This window comes from Catharus ustulatus, chromosome 2, assembly GCF_009819885.2.
Source record: "Catharus ustulatus isolate bCatUst1 chromosome 2, bCatUst1.pri.v2, whole genome shotgun sequence".
Classification (NCBI taxonomy): Eukaryota; Metazoa; Chordata; class Aves; order Passeriformes; family Turdidae; genus Catharus; species Catharus ustulatus.
In genome coordinates, this window is record NC_046222.1 from 31388247 (window position 1) to 31414767 (window position 26521).

The 26521-nt window shown below is 43.4% G+C and overlaps 2 protein-coding genes across 4 annotated transcripts in view; one reads left to right on the forward strand and one right to left on the reverse strand.

The window, feature by feature from the left end:
- On the forward strand, positions 1–10095 carry C3AR1 (complement C3a receptor 1). 2 transcript variants are annotated; one of them, XM_033051837.2, is made up of 3 exons: positions 1–1230; positions 7203–7367; positions 7533–10095. In XM_033051837.2, the coding sequence occupies exons 2-3, from the start codon at positions 7210–7212 to the stop codon at positions 8323–8325; spliced, it is 951 nt and encodes a 316-aa protein (XP_032907728.1). In that variant the 5' UTR covers positions 1–1230; positions 7203–7209; the 3' UTR covers positions 8326–10095. The 2 variants fall into 2 exon arrangements, with proteins under 2 accessions (XP_032907728.1, XP_032907727.1); XM_033051836.2 differs by having other exon boundaries at positions 7203–10095.
- Positions 9749–26521, reverse strand: part of FOXJ2 (forkhead box J2) — a 27110-nt gene continuing 10337 nt past the window's right edge. Inside the window, exons 2-11 of one of the 2 annotated variants that reach the window (XM_033051834.2) lie at positions 20732–21084; positions 20157–20231; positions 18192–18260; positions 17707–17847; positions 17092–17287; positions 14913–15239; positions 14414–14515; positions 13745–13945; positions 12906–13004; positions 9749–12342 (exon numbers count right to left, since the gene is read on the reverse strand). In XM_033051834.2, the coding sequence (XP_032907725.1) occupies positions 12254–12342; positions 12906–13004; positions 13745–13945; positions 14414–14515; positions 14913–15239; positions 17092–17287; positions 17707–17847; positions 18192–18260; positions 20157–20231; positions 20732–21064 (1632 nt within the window). In that variant the 5' untranslated portion in view covers positions 21065–21084 and the 3' untranslated portion in view covers positions 9749–12253. Of the gene's footprint in view, positions 12343–12905; positions 13005–13744; positions 13946–14413; positions 14516–14912; positions 15240–17091; positions 17291–17706; positions 17848–18191; positions 18261–20156; positions 20232–20731; positions 21085–26521 lie in introns of both variants that reach the window. The other variant, XM_033051833.2, reaches the window with a different exon arrangement.

The following is a 26521-nucleotide window of genomic DNA, read 5'->3' on the forward strand; positions in this document are numbered from 1 at the left end:
TTAAGGATTCAGCAGAAATAGAGCATATTTAACCTGGAGGATGGAACTGGTTAAGGATATTCTTGCAAAGTAGGGCTTGACTGGCACGTCCCATGGTGGTGACCAGGCTATGTGTCCCTCAGCCAAGAGGAGATCATAGGAGTAAGCTCTTATCAGCACTGCCTGTCTGGGCCCAAGGGGTCCCCCTGGTAGGATGGCAGCAGAGAATAAGATGAAGCTACAGGAATTTTCCTGGCAGGCTGCTGACAGCCTGCCTATCTTTGTGGGTACAGCTGAGCCCTGGCCTGTCTTCCTTTTTCTGGTTTTATGTTTGAGGCAGCATCTGTGTCTGCTCAGGAGCAGAAGTCTGCTCTGTTCATTTTCCAGACCAAAAACAAAATACAGGCTGATTCTTGTATGTCTGGGCTTTTGTCATTTCTGCTAGCAGTCTTGATTTCCCAAATTGTGAGGGGCAAGGGGGAAGCCCCTTTTTGAATACTAGAAATGCCTTGCCCTGGAAGTCTTCCATTTTTATTGTCTTGCCACATTTTGTGCAAATCAGCGTTTCAGTTAATCACTTCTTACTTTTTGTCAGTCAAGTTCCTTTTTAAAGAATAGACTTTTAATACCCTGAATAGTAAAAGGCAGATTAAAATCCTTTTGTAAAACCAATCATGGTTTGCTGAGTACAATGTTCTGTATTTCATGAAGTAAACTGTCTCAAGCTGGGACAGAAGCTGATCTGGATTGGTAAGAATCCTAGAAATGGGATTAGCTAGGTGAACATGCTGACCTGATAAGACATAAAAGTGTCTACAAAACAATAACAGAGCAGATTTCACAGTGACATGGCAGGGTTTGGACTTAGGAATTGCTTCCAGCAGAAGTCACACCATGTCAACAGGCAAGATGTCATTCAGTTGTTTTACAGAATATGGTAAAATATATGTCTATGATTACCCTTCCCATGCTTTCTATTAATATATTATTTAGAGCACTATTTTATTTTGACAGTTTTGAGGAACTTCCTGTGGTTTGACTCTTTATTTTATGAGCATATGATATCTAAATCTTGAAATGACATTCAAATGAGTCATTTTATCAGGGTGAAAGAACACATTCAGCACACACATGCGCATGCAGGAAAAAAAATGCAGTTCCTAAAAATGTCATGTGAGAGTTTTTTCAGTCACTCCAGAGACAGGACTGATGGTACTTGCTCCAACACACTGAAATAACTGCTTCACTCAGGTAGGTATGATAAGCTGGAGAATTTTGCTTTCCTCACCTACTTGCCTTTTACTGTTCTTCACTCCTGAAAACTTCTCTCCCTCTTCCAGTTCCCCCTTTCATTTTCAAACCACATTTCAGCCCTTTTAGCACTCTGGAAAATAGTGTGGGCAGTATCTTCTAATTGATTTGTCCCTCAGTTAACTGTGGAGTAGGACTTGCATTACTATTTTGCAGAATTCCTTTTCTCCCTATCCTCTTCATACCATTTTCTGTAGCTGTATGGGAAGGCAGCAGGGTTCAACGCTGTAGCACTGTTCACCAGTTGTCCCTCTAAAAGTTGCTTCTACATGGATCAGCAAGACCACAGGAAACGGAACAAATCTGGGAGAACTTTAAATTAAGCTTCCAGCTTTAAGTAAGCCTTTAGTAACTTCTTTCATCGCTTTCCTTGCAGGTCACCCTTACTTATAAGTCTCTTAGGAGATATTACCAAAAACTGATAAATCACTATGTTAAAATTGTTTATCTCATTTTCTTCTTATTGAAGAAGCTTGAACACTTACGCATCACTCCACTTTCAGACTGCATGTTATGCAAGAATGATTATTTGAATTTATTTTTTAATAACATTTATATTTAGTTCTGCATACAACAGTCTTTGGTATTTAAGTACTGGCATAATAGAGATTAAAAGAGGTCAGTTGTCTTCTCAGTTGCTTCTGCAGGCTGTATTCAGCTCTTCCCTATTCAGTTTCCTTGCATTTTGGTAACATTTTTTGGGACCATTCAGTAACAAAACTTCCTTCAATTCAGCAAGGGTTTAGTTAACCGGAGTTTTATAGACAATTCTGTTAATGCCTAAAGGATGAAGATCAGGTTTTTTTTCTCAATTCTATCTTGGCTTTGCTGGTTTTCTTTTCCTTTCTAAATTTACTAAGTCAAAGAATAATTGAGCAATTAACATTTTTCCTCTACTATGCTCATAGTTTTAAAATGTCACTTAAGTATTCTGTAGGTCAGCTTCATAGTCTTGCAGTGAGACACCTCATATCTAAAATGGCTCAAGAACATTACTCTCTATTTTCATTTTTATTTCTACAAGTAAATACCCGTCTGTTCTTCTTAAAAATTAATTTCTTATCTTTCATAGCATCTTAAGCCATTAATATCTTGCCTTTCTCCTGGTCATGATAGGCTTTCCAAGGAACTAGCAGACAGATCAGAATACATACAAAGGAAAAGGAAGTGGTCACTGCACTTCCCTAAAATATCCCTTAGCCAACAGAGTTATGTCCTGTCTATTCTATTTGTAATGTTCAGAAAGTGAAGCAGAAAGACAGACACTGCTTTCTTAACTTAAATGTACTTCACCAGTTACACCAGAAGAAATCACCCATTTTAAAGGAAACAGGCACTAAAAATGCTGATTTGCCTTTCTGAAGCAGGAAATCAATCAGGAAACACACCTGGGGACAGCATGGCCACGTGAATAGAGAGCTCCACTTTGGAGATGAAGATGAACCAGATGGAAATCAAAGGGATGATAGAGACATGAGAACATAACTGTATAGGGCCCCCTGTTTGAACAGTAGGCTTTATGTAACTCAGCCATCAGAAGAATGATGAAGGTGGACAATGGGCACACTAGTAACAAACTTGTGTAGGCCAGTGCCTTTGTACCCTGACAGCTCTGTACTGTCACCTGACCCAGGGATGCTTCAGTAAAGGTTAATAGAAGAATCTGGGGAGGAGGATCACAGCATCACTAGGTTGAAATAGACCTTCAAGATAATAAAGTCCAACCCATTCCTAACACTTCTACTAAACCATGGCACCAAGTGCCACATCCTATCTTTTTTTAAACACATCCAAGGATGGTGATTTTACCACCTCCCCAGGCAGATCATTCCAGAACTTTATCACTCTTTCAGTAAAAAACTTTTTCTTAATATCCGACCTATATTTCCCTTGGCACAGCTTAAGAATGTGTCCTCTGGTTCTGTCAGTGCTGCCTGGTGAAAGAGACCGACCCCCGCCTGACCACAGCCACCTTTCAGGGAGTTGTAGAGAGTGATAAGATCACCCCTGAGTCTCATTTTTCCAGGCTGAACAACCCCAGCTCCCTCAGCCATTCCTTGTGTTCCAAGCCCCTCACCAGCCTTGTTACCTCCTCTGGACACGCTCAAGCATCTCAAGGTCCTTCCTAAACTGAGGGGCCAGAACTGGACACAGCACTCACGGTGTGGCCTCACCAGTGCCGAGTACAGGGGAAGAATGACCTCCCTGCTCCTGCTGGCCACACTATTCCTGACACAGGCCAGGAGCCACTGGCCTTCTTGGCCACCAGAACACACTGCTGGCTCATGTTCAGCTGGCTGTCAACCAGCACCCCCAGGTCCCTTTTGCCTGGCCACTGTCCAGCCACACCGTCCCCAGCCTTCAATGCTGCAGGGGGTTATTGTGGCCAAAATGCAGGACTTGGCTCTTGGACTTATTAAACTTCATCCTATTGGACTCTGCCTATCTAGCCAACTGTTCCAGAGCCCTCTCCAGAGCCCTCCTCCCTTCCAACAGATCGAAACATGCTCCCAGCTCAGTGCTGTCTGCAAATTTACTAATGAAAGACTCAATACCCTCATCCATGTCATCAATAAAAATATTGAACAGGACCGGCCCCAGCACAGACCCCTAATGGACACCACTGGTGACTGATCCCCAGCTGGATGCAGCACCATTCACCACCACTCTCTGGGCCCATCTATCCAGCCAGTTCTTAACCCAGCACAGAGTGTTCCTGTCCAAGCCACGGGCTGCCAGCTTCTCCAGGGAATGCTGTGGGAGACAGTGTCAAAGGCCTTGCTGAAGTCCAGGTACACGACATCCACAGCCTTTCCTGCATGCACCAGGTGGGTCACCTGGTCATAAAAGGAGATCAGGTTGGTCAAACATGACCTACCCTTCCTAAACCCATGCTGGCTGGGTCTGATCCCCTGGCCATCCTGTGAGTGCTGTGTGATGGCACTCAGTATAAACTGTTCCATCACTTTACCATGTACTGAGGTCAGGCTAACTGGCCTGTAATTACCAGGATCCTCCTTCCCAACCTTTTTGTGAATGGGCTTCACATTGGCCAGCTTCCAGTCATCTGGAACCTCACCAGTGAGCCAGGACTGCTGGTAAATGATGGACAGTGGCTTCACAAGCTCATCTGCCAGCTCCCTCATCACTCTGGGATGGATCCCATCTGGTCCCATATATTTATGAACATACAAGTGGCTCAGCAGTTCTCTGACTGCCTCCTCCTGGATAACAACGGGACCATTCTGCTCCCTGACACCATCTACCAGCCCAGGAGGACAGCTATCCTGAGGACAAGCCGTCTTCCCACTAAAGACTGAGGCAAAGAAGGCATTAAGCACTTCTTCCTTCACCTCTTCTGCACTCACTAAGTTCCCTCCCTCATCCAGTAGAGAACAAAGGTTGGTCTTATCCTTCCTTTTGCCATTAATGTATTTGTAAAAACATTTTTTATTAGCCTTTACAAAAGTTGTCAAATTAAGTTCTAACTGAGCTTTGGTCTCTCTAATTATTTTTCTACATGCCCTAGCAACTCCCTTAAATACTTCTTGAGAGACCTGACCCTCCTTCTAAAGATGATACATCCTCTTTTTATTCTTAATTTCCTTCAAAACCTCGTTGCCCATCCAGCCTAGACGTTTGCTTCATTGACTTGTCTTTTGGCATGCAGGGACACAGTTCAGTGTCACAGTCTGTTCCTGTGCCCTCAAGACCTCTTTTTTGAAACACACCCACCTTTCCTGGACTCCTTTGTTTTTAAGGGCTGCTTCCCAAGGAACTCTCTGAGTAAGTCTCCAAAATAGGCCAAAGTCTGCCTTCTGGAAGTCCAATTAAAAGTCTTATTGATGTTCCTCCTGGTTTCACCAAATATCGAGAACTCTATAATTTCATGATCACTGTGCCCCAAGCGGCCTCCAACCACCACATCTCCCACCAGTCTATCTCTATTTGCAAACAACAGGTCTAACATAGTCTCTCCCCTGGTGGGTTCTCTCACCAGCTGCAACAAAAAGTTGTCCACACACTCTAAGAACTTCCTGGACTGCCTCTTTTCAGCTGTATTAAGTTCCCAGCAGATGTCTGGTAGGTTAAAGTCACCTACAAGAACAAGGGCTGGTGGTCCCGAAACATTCTGCAGCTGCTTATAGAATAAGTTGTCCATCTCTTCTTCCTGGTTATGTGGACAATAACAGACTCCCAGTAGGATGCCACCCTTGTTAGCCTTGCCCTTAATTCTTACCCATAGGCATTCAATTTCACCATCATTCATCAAGAGCCTCCCTAATATAAAGGGTCACCCATCCACCTCTTCTCCCTTTCCTGTCTCTTCTGAAGAGCTTGTAGCCATCCAGGGCAGTGCTCCAGCTGTGTGAGTCATCCCACCACGTTTCTGTGACAGCAACTACATCACAGCTTTGCTGCTGTACCATGGCTTTCAACTCCTCTTGTTTGTTACCCATGCTGTGTGCATTGGTGGTATACATGCACCTCAGCTGGGCTACTGATTTCACCCCTAACTCAGGCTTACCCCCTTGGGCCTGCTTCCAGAGAGCCCAGCTGCATCCCCTTCCCCATTCAACCCTAGTTTAAAGCCCTCTCAATGAGTTCCGCCAGTTCATGAGCTAAAAATCCTTCTGCCCTTAACAAAGAGATTGAGTCCATCCGGTTTCAGCAGGCCAGGTGCTGAAAAAGTTTCTCCATGATCAAAGAACCCAAAATTCTGCTGATGACACCAACCCTTGAGCTACTTGTTGATAATATGGGTCCCTTTTAATTGCCCTGATGCTCCTCTTTTCAATCTCATCACTGCCAGCCTGGAGTATCAGCAGTGGGTAATAATCAGAGGGCTGAATCAGTCCAGCAAGTTTCTCAGTAATATCCTGTATCTGGGCCCCAGGGAGGCAGCAGACCTCCCTGTGGGATGGGTCCTGTCAACATATGGGGCCCTCTGTTCTCTTAAGAAGGGAGTCACCCACTACAATTACCCTTCTTTTCTTTTTGATGTTAGAGGTGGTGATGTGTCTGACAGGTGAAGGGTAATTGGGAGGCTCACTGGGCAGATAATTTTCTTCTACACCATCTGCCTGACCCTCTAAATCCAGGGCCTCATACTACCTATTCTGAAGTGGCACCTGGGTAGGTGATGGGGGTTGGAAGGAATTTTTATCATTACCTCTCCAAGCAGGGACCCATTTCCACTCCCCTTCATCCAGCAAGTGTCCTCCTGACAGTGGGAGGCATGGAAATCCTCTGATTCCTGGTGGGCCTCCCTCAAGAATGGAAGGGCAGAATTCCACCAATCTATTTCCCTTTCACTCTCCCTAATACTGCTTAGCCTTTCTACTTCCTCCCTAAGCACAGCCACCAATGAAAAGAGATCATTCACCTGTTCACACTGTAGGCAGGCTTCTTCTGCAATGCCCCCTGGTACCACTGATAAGCTCAAACACTTGACGGGGTCTGGACAGATGCATCCTTTTTGGAGGGGTTTTATTTGGCTACATACACTTTTATTAAACTTTTGCAGTTTTTGATCATGTAAAAACCATTACTAACAAAAAAAACAAAAACAAAACAAAAAAAAAACCCAAAAAAACAAAAAAACAAAAACAAAAAAAAACCCCCAAGCAACCAACCAAAAAATCCAAACCAAACCAACTATGAAAAATAGAACAAACTTAAAACCCCACTAGCAGGAGGAAACCTGCAACCTTGCCTGCTTGCCCTGCCTGCACGAAGTGCTGGGCAAACTGACTTCGCACATCTCTGTTTGCTCGCTCCTGTTTGCCACACTCCCTAGAGCACTCTTTTAGTCACACCCCCACTCATCAGAGGAAAGCCCTGCCCTGTGTTTGCTTGGTTAAGGAGAACCAAGGATGTGAATTGCTACTAATTTGCTTTCTGTTTTGTAGCTGCAGAATGCCTCAAGTCCTGGGCAACAGCAGTTCACAGGAAGAGGCTGCTGTATATTATGCATCAGAATCCATTGTCTCCATTGCTATCTTCACCATCGTTTTCATCATAGGTATCCCAGGCAATGGGTTGGTGATCTGGGTAGCTGGTCTGAAAATGAAAAGGTCTGTGAACACTGTCTGGTTCCTAAATCTTGCTGTGGCTGACATCATGTGCTGCTTGTCCTTACCCTTTTCCATTGTTCACCTGGCCCTCCATGAACACTGGCCCTATGGCTGGTTCCTCTGTAAAATCATTCCATCAATCATAATCTTCACCATGTTTGCTAGTGTCTTCCTACTCGTGGCCATCAGCATTGATCGGTGTCTCCTGGTGATGAAACCTGTCTGGTGTCAGAACCACCGAACAGTGAAAGTTGTATCGCTAATATGCAGTGGCATCTGGATCCTGGCCTTTATTTTCTGCTGCCCTGTCTTGTACTACCGAGAGACGAGCACTTACGATGGCAAAACAGAGTGCGTGTACAATTTTGGAGTTGATGATTACATGGATGATTCTGTAAATGCATCTGTAAATGTGTCTGTAAATGAGTTATGGGAGGAGTACTCAATCTACAATGTTAGTGACTTGTGGGGAGGTACCAGTGAAGGTAATGACTCCATAGCCCTTGCCTCGGTGGTAATAAACATCACTAGGGCTGTCTTTGGCTTTGTGCTGCCCTTTGGCGTAATGGCAGTTTGCTACACCCTCATTGTTTTCAGAACACGTGCAAATCAGTTTCACAAGCCACACAACAGGACACTGCGAACAATTGTGTTTGTGGTAGCTGCATTCTTCATCTGCTGGGCTCCATACCATGTCATTGGGATTCTCCACATTGTACCTAGTCTTGGAACAGGACAGGAGTCACTGATCCTGTGGGATCACCTCTCTACAGCACTTGCATATGCCAACAGCTGCATCAACCCCCCGCTTTATGTTTTTGTGGGACAGAACTTCAGGGCAAAGGTTCGGCAATCAGTGCAAAGAATCTTGGAAGGTGCCTTTAGTGAGGAACTCACATCTTCAACCCTTCACAGAAGCCAGACTTCAGCAGAGAAGAACCTTAGCAGCACCTTGTAATGCAGGACTTCTCTCACCACTGTAGAAAGAGCAAGCTATAGTGCCACACATCAATTATTCACTGCTTAGCAGGTGGTTTTGTTCCAATATGTTTGATTAAGCTGCAGCTCCAACCCAGGACACTGCATTCATTCAGCTCATGACAGATAACTCTCTCTATATCTTACACTAGAGAGATGGGAAGTTGGAAGCACCAAGAGTAATAATCTGAGGGATGACTGGTGAAGCAGAAGACATGTTATTTTAACCTACACAGACTATTTTAAGAAAGCAGGGCTGGCTGCAGATTTGTGGTGGGAATCATGTAGTTGAAACTCTCAACCGAGATAAGAATGTTACTTTATTTGTGTATGTCTATGTTCTACATCTCCTGTCTCTGATAAAGTGCAGATAAAATTAATTTGGATATTGCTTCTTGGAAGGTCATCACACCTTTCCTGTGACTCTACTAGGGCTCTGAGGTGTGCACTGGAATATCTGAAGACTTCCCTAGAGGGTACTGCTACATTTCCTTACAGTCATGCACTAGAACAGCTAGAACTTGCCCCAGTCAGCTGCACTGAACTGACTTTTGTGCCCTTGTAGATGCCCAATCTATTTCTTTGTCCTGGCAAATACATCACTGTATGGTAGTAACTGGTCAATACATAGCTGTACCCATGTTCATTAGCATGTGCACACTCACTGTCTCCCCAACACTCCCTCCACCACCAGAGTCCAAAATTTTCCTTTTAGGAGGCTGTTTGAGATTATCTAAATGTATCCACTGCTTTTGAGGTGGCACATGAGCAGAATTTGAGCAGCTGCAGTCACTCAATGACCCAGATTGCGTGGCTGCTGGCTGCTGGACTATCAGCCATTTGGCAAAACCCTGCAACTGAGAAGTGATAACCTCCAATCTGACCCCAAGAAGGTGGAAATGACCATGCTGTTGCTCAGCCATGTCAGGCTCTCTTTACAAGAGAGATGTGCTTCTTATGTCCTTCCAGTGGAGAAAAAGTTTTATCCAGTCAGGCTAGTTGGGGTGTTCCCAAGGCTGAATGCTCCCTGCTCCTGAAAAGCAGAAATATGTTTAATAGGTACTCTATGGAGGCCGTTTAAAATCTGCTTTTTGTGTTAGTTCTTCCTTACAAGAGAAAGGTCAGCAAATAGTACTACAAATAGACAGTAAGCATGGGTAGAGTTTTCACTCTGCCTTTCTGGGAAGCATGAATTGAAAGACTCTCAGAGCTCACTGCCCTGAGAGAGAGAGAGCCAGCCGAGAGAATCTTCAGCTCTTAACACCCTAGAAAGTCTCCATCTAAAGAACATCAAGGTGTGGGCTGTCCATTTAGCCATGTCCACACCCAAATCCTAAGGTGGGAACCAAGCCATCCTGACAGGCGCCGCTAAAAGGAAAAAATCAATACTGGCACCAAAACAGTTAAACCATAAACATTCACTTTTTCTTTTTATTAAGAAAGCATGCACAAAAATAAACTCGTGAGACCACGCCCCTCTCTCCCTGACCACTGACACGAAGCATTGGGGGCCACATCAGGCTGGAGAGGCCGGCAAGACCCCTCTGTGGGGCAGGCTGGCCCCCCTGCCCTGCCTGCAGGCCGGTGCCAGCGCACCCGCAGAGCTCCACTCCCACCCATCGATGTCTTACCACGCACTAACAACGCACATTGATTTCAGGGGCAGAGGAACGAGGCTAATTTGCACACTGACCGGCATGTATTTACATATGCAAATGAGGCACAACTTAATACGCAAATGAGGGAAATATGCAAATGAGGAGCACTTTGATACGCAGAAGGAGCCATCTTTGTTTGTTTTTCTTCCGGTGGTGTTTTCAGACTTCCACAGGGCCGGCTCTCAGTAATGTCCACTGCAAAACACTAACTGGCACCTGCCATAAGTTGTCTCTCATTGTCTCTGGTGCCACTTTCTACAGAAACCTATCACACATGCTTCCAAGCTGTATCATTCCCATCCTGAGGCAGCAGAGATAACAGCTGACTCCATGCTGAAGCTGTCTGGGATTCCTCATTCCTCTTGGAAATGCTCAATGATGAACTCCACCCCCCCCACAAACACACACTTTAAAAAAAAAAAAAAAACACAAAAAAAATCTGAAAAAAAAAGAAAAAAGAAAAAAAAAAGTGTTGTTCCCCCCTTCCAATGCAGTGAGACTCTGTCCAGTTCCCTGACAACAATCCAATTTCCAATTGGTTTATCCCTACAGCAAATTTAAAAAGCAGTGCTAGTTCCCCACCTTCCCACAGTCAGAATAGAGGCTATTTACTCCTGTGCTCCGGGTCTGTCAAGCAGCCATGACAGTCTATTTCCACATTTGTTCCCTTCACTGGTAAATAGGGAATAAGGGCTGGGGGGGGGAGGCTTTACAAAATTTTAAGAGGAAACAGAGGTTTGACAGAACAGAGCCATACGAGAAAAGAAGGGGAACACAGGACACAACTTTGGGGAGGAAGCACCTCAATGCTCACTCCTGTTCCTGCACCTTTTCCACCTTCCTGATTTGCACATGCTGACAAAGCTCATCCTTCAGGATTTACAGTAGATTTCATCATCTCCCCAGCTGAACTGCAAGGAGTGAGACACCCTCCTCTCTTTTATACTACACTCTTTGGCTGGTTGGCTCAAAACCCTGCCCCGCTTCACCCTCTCCCCTAATGCCCCTCTTACAAAAACTGCTTGTGAAGGCCTCCCAGTCCCTGACCAGAGGGTCCAGCCCTTGACCAGCAGCCCCCAATTCAGCCCCACTCTGCACAGCAGCTTCCTCTGCCCACCTGGAGCATCCATTCACCAACTGGGAACCACTGATGGAGGATGTGCACCTACACATTCCTGTTGCTGGCACTCAGGCAAGGACAGCCCCCAAAGAAATATGAGGGGTGGAGGACCAAATAACAATTGGACAAATACTGATGGGAGAAAACTTCCAAATTTGCATATAAAAGGGAGAGCCTCACTACATATTTTGAAAAAGAGCTTGAAGGGGTGTGGGGTGAAACAAAAAGCTCTGGGGAACAGAATTTACTGAATCACGTATGACACCCCCAACTGCTTCTTTTACCTGATGGGTATGTAGGCTTCACCTAGAGACTGCAAAAAGCAGTGTAGGAAATGGGTCAGGACTCCCTCAAAATCCTGTCTTCACAGATGGCACCACATTCTGAAACCAAACTTCTCTGCTAAAATACCATCTCTGCTACATTCTCCTTTCTCCAAACTCAGGTCTGCCCTCCCAGCTCAGCTCTCCCTACCTCAGGGATTACCCTGTCTTTGTATTTGGGAACACCACTTCTTTTCTTGCTGTTCCTGCTGGTGCAACAAAGTTCACAGAGCTAAGATCACCCCTCCAGTGTCCCTTCAGCCCCCTGACCTTTACAACATTTACGAAACAACATAACTACAGGCTCCCAGGGTCCACTAGGCTCTCTCACTCCAGTAGCCAATACGACAGATTCACCGGCCACCTTGAAGGGAAAGAGGGATTGTTAAACGCAAAATAATGGAGGCAGAGAAGGATGCACTCGAGGATTCAGCCTTCCAAGGTCTTTTCATGGCACCAAGGACCCATCTTCCCGCCCTCCACAGGGCACTGCGCAACACGAAAGAGCCAATCCGATGCGTCCGAGGCCACCAGGGGAGGGGGAGGGCTGTGCTCAATTATTGGTAATAATAATAATAATAACAATAATAATAATAAACAAAAGAAGAAAAGAAGATAAAACAGGACGCAAGGAAGGATTATCTTCGGCAGCATCTTGCGGTGGCTTCTCTGGCGGAGATAGAGAATATATATCTATATACAGGCAAGGCAGGGAGGCTGGGGAGGGTGGTGCTGACACCATTGACCCCATGTCCCCCTCCCCTCCCACGTCCTTCATAAAGGACGGGCTATCAAGTCTGTAACTCGCTAAGTGATCAAGTCCCAGTCGAAATCATCAGGGATTTCCTCACTGGCGCCTGGAGGAGGCACTGGAGGCCGAGGGACCAGATGATGAGCTGAGCCAAAAACAAGAAAAAAGAAGAAAAAGGAAAGACAACAGTTAGAATCTAAAACTACATGCTTTTTCACAGCGGGCCCTTGGGCAAAAGAAACCAAAAGTGATTTGAGCTTTCTCCTTTCCCACAGTCTAACAAGCAAGAACACTACTGGCACTAATATCTGTCAGCATCTACCAGTGTCTAGGAATGTTCTGCTGTGAAATTCTCCGCAGAAGCCTCCACAGCACAGAAGTTTCAGCCTTCTTTATTTACCTCATAGCTGACTGCTGACAGAGCACAGCCAACTTCATCAACAGAAGCTTCTCATGTACAGTTGTCTTCAAACAACTAACTGAGGGTGAGGTTAAGCTAGAAGACTGTTTATGGGAAATGAAAGAAATCAGGCCTTTGAAATCCTAAACCTTCCCAGAGCTATAACAGAGTCCTAAACCAAGGGTCCCTTGCAGTCCATGCTCCCTTTCTACCCACAGTGCTCCATTTGATTACTACGTGCTTTGGGAGAAATGCACAACGGGGTTGGGAACCAGTTCCCTAATGTTCAGTGGTGTAATATGCCTTACCTGGGCGATTATATCCCGGAGAGTCCTGGGTGGAAATCTGGTACATAGGAGATGGCCCGGAGAAGAGATGGGGAGGCTGGGGCTGACCATAGGAGTTCACTGTGAAAGGAAATGAATTAAGAAAAAAAAAAAAAACCTGTTAATGTTCAGGTCAGAAGGCATTCCCCTGACTGGGTGGCAGCTCAGCCACAGAGCAACTCACTCAGACCCACAGGATACTGAGGAGATGTTCGGCTGTTGAGTCCTAACTCCAAGCTATAGCTTGGTCAGGGATCTTGTTCTTGAAACCAGCAGGAGTTTCTCTATTATTGTAAAAGAAGAAAATTTTCATCCAGAAACACAAGCTGGCTCAGTATCATCCATTTAGTTCAGTACTAGATGACATACACCATTACAATTCTATCAACACCACCATATCCCCTCCTCAGAATGCATACCCTACTCGTTGTACAGTGTTTCTCCAACAAGGGTGCAAGAGCTTTCCCCCTTTACTGTTCCTGCCATCTGGAATAGCAATCTCTCTACCTTGCCATTCCTCTCTGTTGGTCACCTAAAAAACACTATCCCCTCCTTCTCTTCCAGGCTTGCCTTTTAAATATATTCCTGCCTGGAGGCTGCCTGTCAATAGTATGCATCACACAACAGCAGTCTGTCCAGACCACAGGTATAGGTCATTCCAGTTCTTTAAAGCCAGAGAAAGCTGAGTTGCTATGAACAGCTGTGACAGTCTAGCTCAGAGTTGCTCAGTGCTGCATTGCCTGGTAAGGCTGCAAGTAATTTAGGATACTCGCAGAATTTGGCTTTCATTTTACACGCCATTTTAGTTTCCTCCTAATTACCTTGGTTCATTGATTGCTCCTGTTTGCCACTGTTCAGGGCACAAGAATCAGAGATTCGAGGAGGCTGCTGTGGGCCAACCAGATGAGGGAGCTGACCAGTCTGGGTAAGGAAATGATTAAGGGAGTCACAGAGGTTGGCAATATGGTGTTGATCCAGCGTCCAGTTCTTCCGCTCAGCCTGGCGCAAACTCTCCATGAGCTCTGCAGGGGATAGAGGAGAGTATCAAAGGCAGTAGTCCAGTACACTGTGATCTTCTCTGCAAAGAATTTCTGTCTTCTGTCCCTAAATCCTAGCTCCTCACAAACCAAATTTTATAGTTTCAAATCTGACACCACATTCCTGAAGAGTTCCTCATCTAGGATACTGTCACACTGACTCAGACAGGGCAAGGAAGAGTTGGAAGGAAAAATCTCAGTTAGCTTTCTGACATACTTTTATGACTTAATTCTCCCTGCTCCAAATCCTGCAATGTTCATTCAAGTGCTTTAGGATCTTTAACAGAACCCATGAAGTAGGACACTTCTCTTTAAAAATCAGGTGAATCACTGAGAAATCCAGGCACTTGCCACACTTACATTGGAAAAAAGACCCCTGCACAGCACTCGCATGTTCTAGACTACAGCCCTAGTCATTGAGTTACTAGCCTTAGTCACTAGGCCAACACTGACCTGAGAATTGGGAGTGCTCAATACTAGACCAGTTCAGCCGGTTTACCATCTTGAAGCTTTCCTTCAGGGAATCAATGTTGGAGCACCAATCAGGGGGAAATGCTGGAATGAAACAGGGACAAGATTAATACAATACAGATCACCCTTTCCCTCCAGCCCTTAATATAAAAAGATTGGCCCCTCTTCACCAAAGAACCTGACGCTACAGCAGCTAGAAATCCTTTCTCCCTTGAAAAACCATGGGTGGCATCTCCTTTTGCACTAAGGCCCTGACTTTATGCTGCATCCCTTAACAGAATCCCAAAGCCTGGGTTGATATATCCTCCATTCTCCAATAAGAAAGCAATTTCCTTCTCAGATTTCAACCATATCTGGCTTTCCCCCATTTTATACACACAAGTAGGCACTACTTAGGGAAAAGTCACTTGTGGGATTTCTGTCTGGGGGCTCCTCATCGCTCCCTTTCCCCCATCCGTGCTTTCCATCGCCCCTGACTCACCAAAGCCAGCATTGTTGATTGAAGCCTGTGACTGCTGCTGCTGCTGGTGTGGCTGCTGCTGCTGCTGTGGGTGGGAGTGTGGGTGATGTTGCTGATGCTGGTGGTAACCTCCATGCTGCATTGGGGGCGGGTGCATGGACATCACTGGTGGAGGGCCATAACCTTCACCACCCTGCTGTTTTCCTCCTTGGGATGGGCAACCCTCTGGGGTTGGAGTGTGGAGCGGGGGAGCAGCACCCACTGAGGAGGGGCCTTGCTGCTGCTGCTGCTGGTACATGTAGTAGTTGTGGTTGGAGGGCTGCATGTCACCAAGGAGGGAAGAGAAACCTGCCAAGGAAATGAAAGAGAAGGGAGCTTTAAGAGAGCCCGGATCAGACCTTTGCTTACATTATCGAACTCTAATTTCACACTGCTCATCATACTATTTATGAAGCTTTTGGAGTGCCCTCTACAGGCTGCCAACAACCATCACCTGTGCAGTTATGCCCTTGCTGTGCTCCAGACTGTTTAAAACAAAAGGCTCTAAAACAAAGACCCAGAAGGATTTTAGTACAGCGTTAGGCACTTAAGTTCCTCCCTGGATTTTTTCCTAGACTTACCAAAGTAACCCAACCTCTCCTGTAATGTCATGCACAAGTTGTTTTCCTATAAATGACCATTAAGCATACTTAAACAGTAGAACATTTAGAAAATGGATAACTTAAAACATCTGACTTGCTATTTCCAAAGACTCCCTTCAGTTCCCTTCTTACAGGCAGCTTGGTCAGGAATCTTCACAAATTTTTCTCACACTGATCATAAGAGGTCATAAAAGACTCTGCTTTTGTATAAAGAACACACTGCACACATCAGGGCTCCTTTTATTACTTTCATTCCTCCTGACTCACTGGGTGTGTCATTTCTATCCTCCTGTATTTCAGGCAACCCCTATACATGAGACTATCAGTTATTTTCCAATCTTCCCCAACACCAGGAGCTTAGCATCTCCCTTATGTCTGCTTCCCCTGTTCATTCTCCCCGTATACTGGGGAACCTCTATGGAAAACCACAGTCAGGGGCACTTGCATGCCATTAACCTGAGCTACTCACTTCTTCCTTTGAGTACACTTACCTGACCGTCTGCAAGCAAGCCTCACATTTTCATGAGATTCACATCAACCCTTCAATCCTATTACTGTCCCAGGTCAAAAAGACGAATACTGCCATCCTGACTCAAAAGTTGCCAAAAATTTTTTTTTCAAGAACGGCAAGTTTTCCTACACTGCCTTGCAGCCCACAACTTAGAGGGAAAAAACCAACAAACAGCTGCTAAGTTTGTAAAATCAGAGGAACACACCAAGTCAAGGTCCTCCTCTACATTTTTCTAGCTTGCTCATACTACAACACCTCACACAACAGGCTCCTACTAGGAGTGCCAGCATGATGAAAGCAGTGAAAGTATATACCTTTTTATTTCACTGGAGCTTAAAGCTCAGGAGGCCCTTTCTGAAGTAGTAAACTTTGCCTGCACTGTGTGATGCCTGATAGCACAGGTGAGAAGCTCATGTAACGATATATTCCTTTTTACACCAGATTAGTATTTAGAAGAGTGTTTAAAAGCAGAAAGAGCTTTAAGTTTTTCTGTTTCTCCATGGACATCTCATCCCTGAAGTGATTCTGCCCTCTGCTGGCTGCTTATTCAATCCCAGAAATGGAAGACATGAATGGAGTTGGAGGCTCTCTCTTCTCTGCTCTCAATCCACAAAGCTCAATTCTCCAAGGCCTTGTATAATCCTACTTTTAACAGATCTGAGCAATGATGATTTTCCACTCTCCTTTTGATAAACAATCCCCTCCCTCTTACAGTTTCTAGCCTGACAGACTATGAATGTTACTCTGACATGTCTTTCTTCAGAACTTCCATTTTTCTCAGCTTCTGCCATTTTAGTATTTGCATTTGTATCAACACAAGGCATTTTTAAATCATTGTGCTTTTTTATTCTGAGAGAACTAGGGGGAGCAATGCATAAAGGATGTGCAGATTTCTTATCAGCTCCTGGCAGAAGTAATTACAGCATGCCAAAGATGGAAAGTCTGCTTGCACAGACTCCTAAACGAGGAAAGATCTGAGAGATGCCAAATGGACAAGACTGTGTAGGCAGATACCTGCCCACCCCACATGACGCATATAGTTACTCACCGTGCTGAGAGGAAGATGATTTCTCCAGCATGGATTTGTAGAGATTTCGGAAGGACCAGCTAAGATCCTGGAAGTTGATCTCGGAGTAGGAGAACTTGAAGTCATGGTTGGCACTGTACAGAGGGGGTGGCACATCAGCCCCTTCACGGCCCTGCCCCCCTGCTACAGTAGAGGCAACATCCACAGGCCCTGCACTCTGCTAAAGGAGGGAGAAATAAAGCTTTTAATCTGTACTAGGATTTGCAGCTTGAGACAGAGACCAGACTCGATACACATAGAACATGTACTGATATCCAACATCACTTAGCTCATCTTCCAACAAATCTTCCAAAATGCCATTTTTTTCTTGAGGAACACCAACCACAGCACAACGGCTACAGCCTTTTCTTCAGCTTATACCATTATGCCTTTATCCTTATCCCCATCCAACCCTTTGCTAAAATTCACTTCCTCCCTAGTTTCTATCTCTGCAATTTCAGCTCCTTCCCTTCTTTTTATTTTTGCCTTCATATCACAATTTTCACAATTCCCTCTCCTCACCACTTCACTTTTCCATTCATGCACTCCTCCCACTCTCCTTTTCCTCCCACTTCTATCCTTTTTCCCGCGGCTCACCTGACTGTAGTTAGCAATGGGGGTGGTGCTCTGGATCGACATCTGAGGGGTAGCCTCAGGTGGCAAAGAGGCTTCTGTGCTGACTGGAACAGCCCCTCGGGGGCTTTTACTTGCCTCTTGCTCTGGGGAGTCTTGTGGTATCTGTGGATGGGGAAGAAAGAGAAAAAGGAAAGGAGCAGAAATCAAAAACAGATGGAGAAGTGAAACTGCAGATGGGAAGCCAGCTCCCCCGCTGTAGAAGTTCATGGCTTAAAAAAGAGGGGCCTTAGTCACTGAAAAAGTCAGGATAAAGGACTTCAAACAACATTAACTTTGCTACTGAATAGCAGCAGCAACAGGCAATCAGCAGGACATACACACTAGATCGTTCAGTCCTGGCCTTTGTCTGCCCATCTACACATCCTGACCCCAAAACATTATCTTGGTCTGGTGCTGGAAGGGAATTCCCAGCCCACTCCATGCTGTCTGGAAAGAAAAACACTTACATCATCATCTGGAGGATGCCGCCTCTTGCGAGATATATCTGGACATGTATCTATTGTCCAATAAGAGCCCTGGAATAAAGACACATTGGTGAATGAATAATGAAATCACAAAGCTTCCTGAAGTAGGGCTGCTGACTCAAGAAATGCAGCACCAACTACACATTAGGACCACAAGGACCATGCTCTAGAACCTCAGACAACCGAGGATCGGGTGTTGGCAAGAGATTCCTCTCTTGCACGGAACTACGAGACACAATGCTGCTGGTAGAAGGCAGAATCCTCTGCTTTCCATCCTCTTGAGACAGGACACAAAATGATGGTTTGATCCAAGCTAAGTGAACTCTTTTGGGCCTGCACACTCCTTTCAGTGGCTTCCTCACAAGTTGAATTTATGATTAACTGATGAGAACCAATTCAACATTAGTATTTTACACAGAGAGACAGAATGATTGCTCTTTTTTCATGGTTGTGAGACTCCACGCATCCACAGAGGGCCCATGACGGCTAAGAAATAAACTATGGTTAAGAACTAAAACAAAAGATGTACACAGAGGTCTGTTCAGCTTGGACAAGAAAAAGCTAGGGAATCAAACCACTGTCTTCAACTGCATAAGAATATTACAAAAGATGACAGAATCAAATTCTTCTCAAAAATGTACAGCACAAGAAGAGGCAACAAATTACAGCAAGGGAAAGTACAGTCAGGTATAAACAAAAATTTCTTCACAATGATGGTGGTGCAGCACTAGAACAAGTGTCCAGTTTTGCTATCTCCATCCCTGGAGATATTAAAAATTTGACAGATGTCATCAGCCTAATGTGATTGTTCCTGTCTGGGAGAGGACAGGGGAACATGCTGACCCCCAGAGCTCCCTTTCAACATAAAATTGTCTATAATTACATGTGTTGTCTTCTGACTAAGCATAAAAAGAACTCTAAAGTGGATTTAGCTTGTTTTAACATCCCATCTCGATCTGAATAATCTGAACAGGTAACAAGCACAGGTTTTCATTATAAACCCAGCCCAACACGTCAGTGAACGCCTGCAAACATATACCCTTAAGTCTGTTAGGATTTCCTGGAATAAGCTACATAACTAATGGTATTTTTGAGCTGTGATCCTCAAAGACCAACTATTTCCATTTATAGATGCCAACTGAGCACCACACAGTCCTTTAAATATAACCTGAAATAAAGGCCTGAGCAAATGGTCCTTTCTTGTAACTTTAGGATGAGACAGAGGAGACAATCTTTCTGTCTAAATGCATAGCTTCTTGTCCTTACCATCTCCTCCTGCTTGTTTGTGGGGTTTTTTGGACAATAATATCTGCATGCAAGATGCCATATCTTGGCTAGCAATTTCCCTTGACAATCTGTATGTACTATCAGACCTTTACCAGTCCTCAGTTAGCCAACATATTGCTAAATTCTCGAGTTTTACTTGTAAATCATTTCTACAAATTTAAACTGATGATGACATTTTTTCCCAACACCTAATACTTTGCAATCTATATAGGTAGCAATTCTGCTATCATTTCCATGGATCTTGCCTCCATGAAATCCGTGATGTCACATCACAGTCCTACTGTTCACCAGCAATGACTATACTCTCTCTCGTAACAGAACAGGCTGGACTATACCCACATTTTACACACAAAGATAAAGAAGAAAAAGAAATAAAACTAATAAAGTACATTCAATCACACTTTTGATTTCTGCCAGTATCTTTAAAGTCAACTGAAGATCACAGATAAGAAAAATAATTACTAAAACCCTTAAAGTTCCTTTACAGGTTCCCTTTAAGTAAATGCTTCTGTAGCCAAAGGACTGCAGTAAATCTTACTACTGCTTCCATTTTTGCCTACACTTTAGGTTTCAAATTCCAACCATGAGTTAGAAAGGGCAACCCCAGCTTATTTCCCTGCAGTTTTAAATTGCTTGCCCAAGAGCATGAAGATTTCTTACCTTCCCAGGATCATCTCTTGGTCGAGGCACCTTTCGAAAACATTTATTCAGAGAGAGGTTATGACGAATAGAGTTCTGATGAGAGAGCAAGAGATACAGGTAAGTGCTACAACAAAAATATACAGTCTTCTGAGTATGTCCTGGAGCAGGTGGAGAAAATAGGATGGTACATACTTAAAAGCCAAAGCTCACTACGTATTGCTGGAATGGGGCAGAAGCTGTGGTAATTAAGATGGTAATATGGGGCTCAACCACCTCTACACCTATAGAAGGTGCAATGGAAATAGTATCAGTCTGATGCAGAGGATGGTAATGATGTGTGTTTTGTGGGGGTTTTTTTTGTTTTTCCTGGTTGGTGGTGGTGGATTTTGTGCATACTCCTTCTTAATGGACCACCACATATGTTCAACAAAATTCTCAGAGAAAATTGGACCTCTGGCTCTGCATCTTCTCCACTTGGTCAACTTAGTTTTAGACCAGTCTTATTTTAATCAGTGAGGCTATTTTGCATAGAATTAAGAAAGTAAGCCTTATAATTAGGCAAAAAAGGGTACTTCAGTGATGCAAGCCCTCACCTTCCAACCAATACCAGCATTTTTGTAGTAGGGAAAGTTGTCACAGATCCAACGGTAGATCTCACTAAGCGTCATCTTCTTGGCAGGTGATGAGTTGATGGCATATGTGATCAAAGTGGCATAGCTGTAACGTGGCTTCCCATCTTGGTGCACTGCTGCCTCATCCTTACTCAATGTGGCATTGGGATCTGTTGGTGAGCCTGGGGGACACTTTCGGGCAGACCCTGGAGGTCCTGCTTGTGAGGAACCCCCTAATTTTTCAATAGTAGCCCTTAAAGTAAGCTGTGGGAGCCAGTCTATGGAAGTGAGGCTGCTTTCCAGGTCAGAGGCCATGGTACTGGAAGCAGGAATATCTGTGAGGAGAAAGGAGAGGAAAGGAAACCCCTGAGATACAAACAAGGTGAAGCCTAAGAACAGAAACATCCATTTGCTTTCTTCTTCTTCTGCTATCACAAATACCTGTACAAATACCTATTTCATGCATCTTATTCACAGCTAGCCAGAACCATTCCAAAAGGCCTGTGACTGTGCCTCAGGGAGGACCATCCGTACTGAGAGCAGCTGGGACAGCGCTTTTTAACACTGATGGTAACATTGCTACTCAGTCTTACTCAAGGCACTGTTCCCAGGTAAAAAACCAAGATCTGTTTAAGGGAAGTAGAGCCCTTTCAGCAGGTATATCACATTCACTCCTTTACTACATAATCCATACAACCTTGGTACCCTTCATCAAGATTACCTGTAAGCCAGTAGGTTTATGGTGTCAGGTAAGAGAAAAATCATAGCTAAAAGGAAATACTCATTCATGCCAGACACAAACCACAATTTAATTAGATCATCTGCAAAGTCAGGGCTATCCTAATTTGAGGGGAAATTAATTTCTCTTCGAGCCCTAGCCTCTCTTTTTGCATTAAGTGACATTATAATGAATCCTATTCCTTAGAGCTAGGATTACATACCTCATTTTAAAACACCAAGATCATGCACAATACTATATATAGATAATTACATCTACCATGTCAAGTTGGAACAGACTATATTAAGCTCATAATAGTTAAAGCTTTGCCTACTATAACCAGTTTTTCCTAAATAAATAAATATCTAGATTGATTGAAATCCTGCTTCACTTACAATATAGCAGGCAAGTATTTTCTCCAATTCTGAGACACAGGAAAAAGTTACTTGTCTGAAATCACACAAGTTTGCTGCAGGAAAAGACTCAGGATCTTTTATCTCATAAATGTTATATACTTCCCCTCATAAAAATAAAACACACCTGGCTCCCAGTTGTATACAGGGATTTCTACATAACAATTATTTTATAAGGAGAAAACATTTAGCAGCATGAACTTGTATGAACTTAGCACACTTAGCACACTAACTTTCCTGTAGTCCATTGCAGTAGACAAGGCAGCAGAAAGTTCATCATTCCTGCTCACAACTAGCTGCATTACTATACTGGGAGCAATCCCTTGAAGTCTGGACTGAGGTAGCTAAATTTCCAAGGCCATGACTTGCATTGCTCTTTGCATAAAGAGAAGAATCATGTCTTAAAGGCATGCAAGTTCTACACTTTTCATTTCTGAAATTAGTCTTTCCAGAAGATTAAATGATACTGTCTTTGAGCATGCTGGAGAATACACAAAGCAAACAAACACACTTATGTATGTATAGCAAATTAAACACTTGCATACATGTAAGAGAAGAGACTGACACGAACACATTCTGCTTAGGAAAGATTCATCAGCAGACACCTCCCACTGAGTGCATCACTCAGATGAGTGGATCAGATGAGACAGGGAGACACCCATCTGCATGAATACCAATTAGATACTCGTTCTAAAAATAGGCATTTGACAATAACACAGCGTGGATGCACAGATCCAGAGACAGATGCACCCAGCATTCTGACACTGAAGCTACCCGTTCTTCCCCCACACCCATATGCACGACACCTTTCACTTCTGCACTCCAGTGCTCTCACAGCACTAAAGAAATGAAGCCCACACTCCGACGCATTCATATGCACTACACCTTTCATTTCTATGCATGTGCTTACCACACCTCTTAGGGCTCAAACACCTACACAATACCCCAATAAAGCCCATCCCTCAGCCCTCACAGGCAGTGGCTTCACAGCCCTGGCCTCAGGAAACACGTCCTAATTGCACAGCTAACATCCTCACTCACACTCTTAGGCACCTACAGACTGAGAAGTACAATTGCAGCACCACAGAGCCTATGGCGGGTGGAAACATTTTTATGTCAGTGGAGGAAAGGAAAAGCCCATCAGCTACTAGCTTACCTATCTACTCATCTGCCACACTATCACTTAGGACAGGCATGACTACTTGCTGCACAGCTAACTAATTGATCCAACCTGCAAAAGGCTTTCTATTATCCAGCCCCCTCAAGTTGTGCTTTATTGAATAACTCATTTTGACTGATTTAATCTAGTATCAAATATTTGAAATTTCCACAAATGAAAAACAAAAATAGCAGTACTCTGCCTTTTTCCAGGGAGAAGTAACAATATATTTTTATCCAGTGGGGGACAGACAGACCACCACATAATCAAAACACAGCTACATGATAACTTCACAGATAAAGCCCTCATTAAAAGTAGTATCCCACTTGGAAGAAAAGAAACATGAACGAAATGTTAATTTGAATGCTTCATTTTGTAAATGTGTCTCATATAAATTTTTGTTTCTATGGTGCAAGCAGAAAAAATATTACTGCTTCTCGTTAAACCATTATGAAATATCAGTTGCACTAACAATACAACTCCAAAGTAAAATAAATAAAAATCTCTGTTCCTCCCCCTCCCTGATTTTTTGTTTTGTTTGTTTTTTAAGACAAGCACAGAAATCAAGAAAATTAGTTTATAAAAGCCTACGGCAGATTAAGATACCAATCTGAAACACCAGAAATTCAAGAAACAGAAGAAAACACTGTTGTTTTCACAGAGCTTCAGATGTGCCCAGGTTATGTCAGTAGAGCATCTGTGATGATTGGCTATGCACTACAATGTAAGGCTGATATGCAACATCCCCATCAGCAAATACACAGGCTTTTGTGCATTTGTATAAAATATACTTGTCAGGAAGACAAGCAAAATTAGAATTGGGTCAGATTACACCCACGCTAAGAAACTTAATATTTTCATTCCTTGGCTTATAAAAATCTTTGACAAGAAGACAAAATCCAAAAATCTTAAAAAAAAAAAAAAAACCAACAACAAACCAAGCTCTATGTCTATATATGCACTTGTCACCCAGTACTGAAACAACTACTTTTCAGTAAAACACAGCAGCTTTTTAAGAACATATACGCTAGACAGTAATTTAGGACAGAAAGCGAAGCCTCAGACAAAATAGCAATCACATGGGAAATTTCAAAGCAGTGGAATAAGACCTTTTTTCCCAAGTTTTCACTTGATCATGTTACTGGATTTGCTGGCAATATAGGAACTGTAATAATCAGGCAGAGTCAAACATTCGTTAAGGTGGCAATTTCAGAACACTTTCAGGGCAATAATAATTCTGTGCAATTGGCTACTAAATTATTTAAAAGAATACTTGCTTTGCAGTAAATATTACTGTTAATTTATCTTGCATTTCTCATTCACCTGACCCAAGTCTTTGGTGCATCATCTTGACGCTACTTAATGGCATGATAAAACAAGACTGCAGCCAAATCAGAGCAGCTGATAATTCTTCCAACCTTCCTTTCCCAGCTTATTGCCCAGCAAATCTTTTGAACTCCTCTTATGATCCCACTCAAACAAAAAAACAAAAAACAGTAATAACTAATAAACACTGAACTAAAAGCAAAGGTGCTTTAAAAATCTTACCACATTAGCAACTCAGAATTAGTTTTTAAGTAGTAAAAAGAAAGTCAAAGACCAGAACTCATAATCTCCCACTTAACAAGGTAAATGTTATCTGTGTACTTATTTCGCTGAATCTAAAAAGGAAGGGTAAGGTATCCAAGGTCATAACCACCATCAACAGCTGGAAGGCGACTGCAATCTTTGTTTCTCAAGCGTTGAATAGTTGCAGTACAATCCCAAGTCAGAGAAATGCAAAAAGTCCAGCCAAGCACTGATCCTGAACTACAATTAAACAGACAAGAATCTGTCCAATTCATAAGAAAAATGTATTAAAGAAAATCCCTGTACTGAATACCTTTTAATAACCACTAATTTGCTTGGGACTAGTTATACTTCCCTACAGCTTTCCAGGAAAACTACTGCCTTATTTTGAATGTTAGTAACTAGGAAATGGAAGCTCCTGCTGCAAATGCAAGCCATTCTGTCGATGGGACAGTTAGGGCCATCCCTTCGGGTGCTGAAGAAATCCGTACTTTGCAAATGCTCGCTCTAAGCCAGTCAGATCTTATCCAGGATCGCTGCTACTTGCCTATCAGGACAGAAAAACATGAGATGTGGGGAACAACACTCTAAGGGTCACACTGAATGCAGTTAATAAACATTTAGAGCCTGAAGCGTTCTCTATGGCTGGATTCAAAGGCTGGTCAGGCAGAATCAGTTAGGACTGAAGTAGGGAGCCACACAATGAATGGTATCGTGATGCGCACTGCCCACAGAAGATGCCTATTCTAGAATAAATCTCAAAATTTACATTTTTTTGTGCTTACTTTCATCATTGCTTTATTTGCTGGTATTCTGATCCACTGAAACACTGTGACAAAAAGATTTTAAGGAGACTCAAGTTTCTCAACGTGAACTTTGAGAGAAAAAATACAAAACAGACCACCAAGCAATGATAGACATAGCTGTAGAACACCTATGAATATACGACCACTTCTATTTAGGTGCCTGAAACACAGATACAGTGATCTAACAAACAATATTCATCTAATATACTCAGAGATGCCCCTAGTGTCTAAGGTATTTAGCAAATAAAAAAACTGGCAAAAAAGGACTATTTGACTACAACCTTTCTGAAATAGTGTCACAATGTAAGGAGTAGAAGTAAAACAAGAATACCACATGAAGAGATGGAGAGCCTCTATTTTGGTGTAACAAGCAGTTCTGACGTACTCCTGTAAACTACACTCAAAAAACCCTATGTCCTCATCCAATACAAAAAGGGGCAAATAATCAATTTTGCCGAGTCTAGAAGAAAGAGAAATTTGTCATTTTAAGATATGTGCTTTCCTTCTTTATGAAGGAAATTAATGTGAATTAAAGCACTTAAAAATCTGATCTTCTCTAAGCAAACATTCTCACAGAAATACTTGCTTCATGTAAGAAATAAGAGGATACTGATTATCTGCCCAGACTGAAATTGCTATCCATCAGTTTGGTGGTAACTACTTGTGAGAAGCCTTCAGGAAATGTTTATATTTCTGGACTCAAATGAAGAAGGAAGAGAAGCTGCTCAGTATTGTTCATAAAACAAAGCTTAACCTGGAAGGAATGATAGGTGTCATGTTAGTGACAAAAGAAAGGCACTGCAGTTTGACATCACCCTTCTGTCTGTAGTGCCATATGAAAGGAGGAAAACCCTTCCCTGGGGCAAAGAGGTAAGAGAAATTCTCATATCGTAGAACCATGCTTCCTTTTTTGGGGAGCAGCAGAACAAGCTAAAAATGTTATCCCAATTAACTGCAGGCTTGCAGATGTGGTAGCAGGAGGCAAGTGGTTCTCACTAACCATGAGCCACAAAGGGAGAAGGGATCCAACCAAAGGAAGCTACTGTCACCTAAGAGCACACAGCGTGGTGTTGCCTGTGAGTATGAACTGTCACAGTGTGCATCTGT

Excerpts from the sequence above, each read along its gene's own strand:
- C3AR1 (XM_033051836.2), top strand. The coding sequence starts at position 7,210 with ATGCCTCAAGTCCTGGGCAACAGCAGTTCACAGGAAGAGGCTGCTGTA.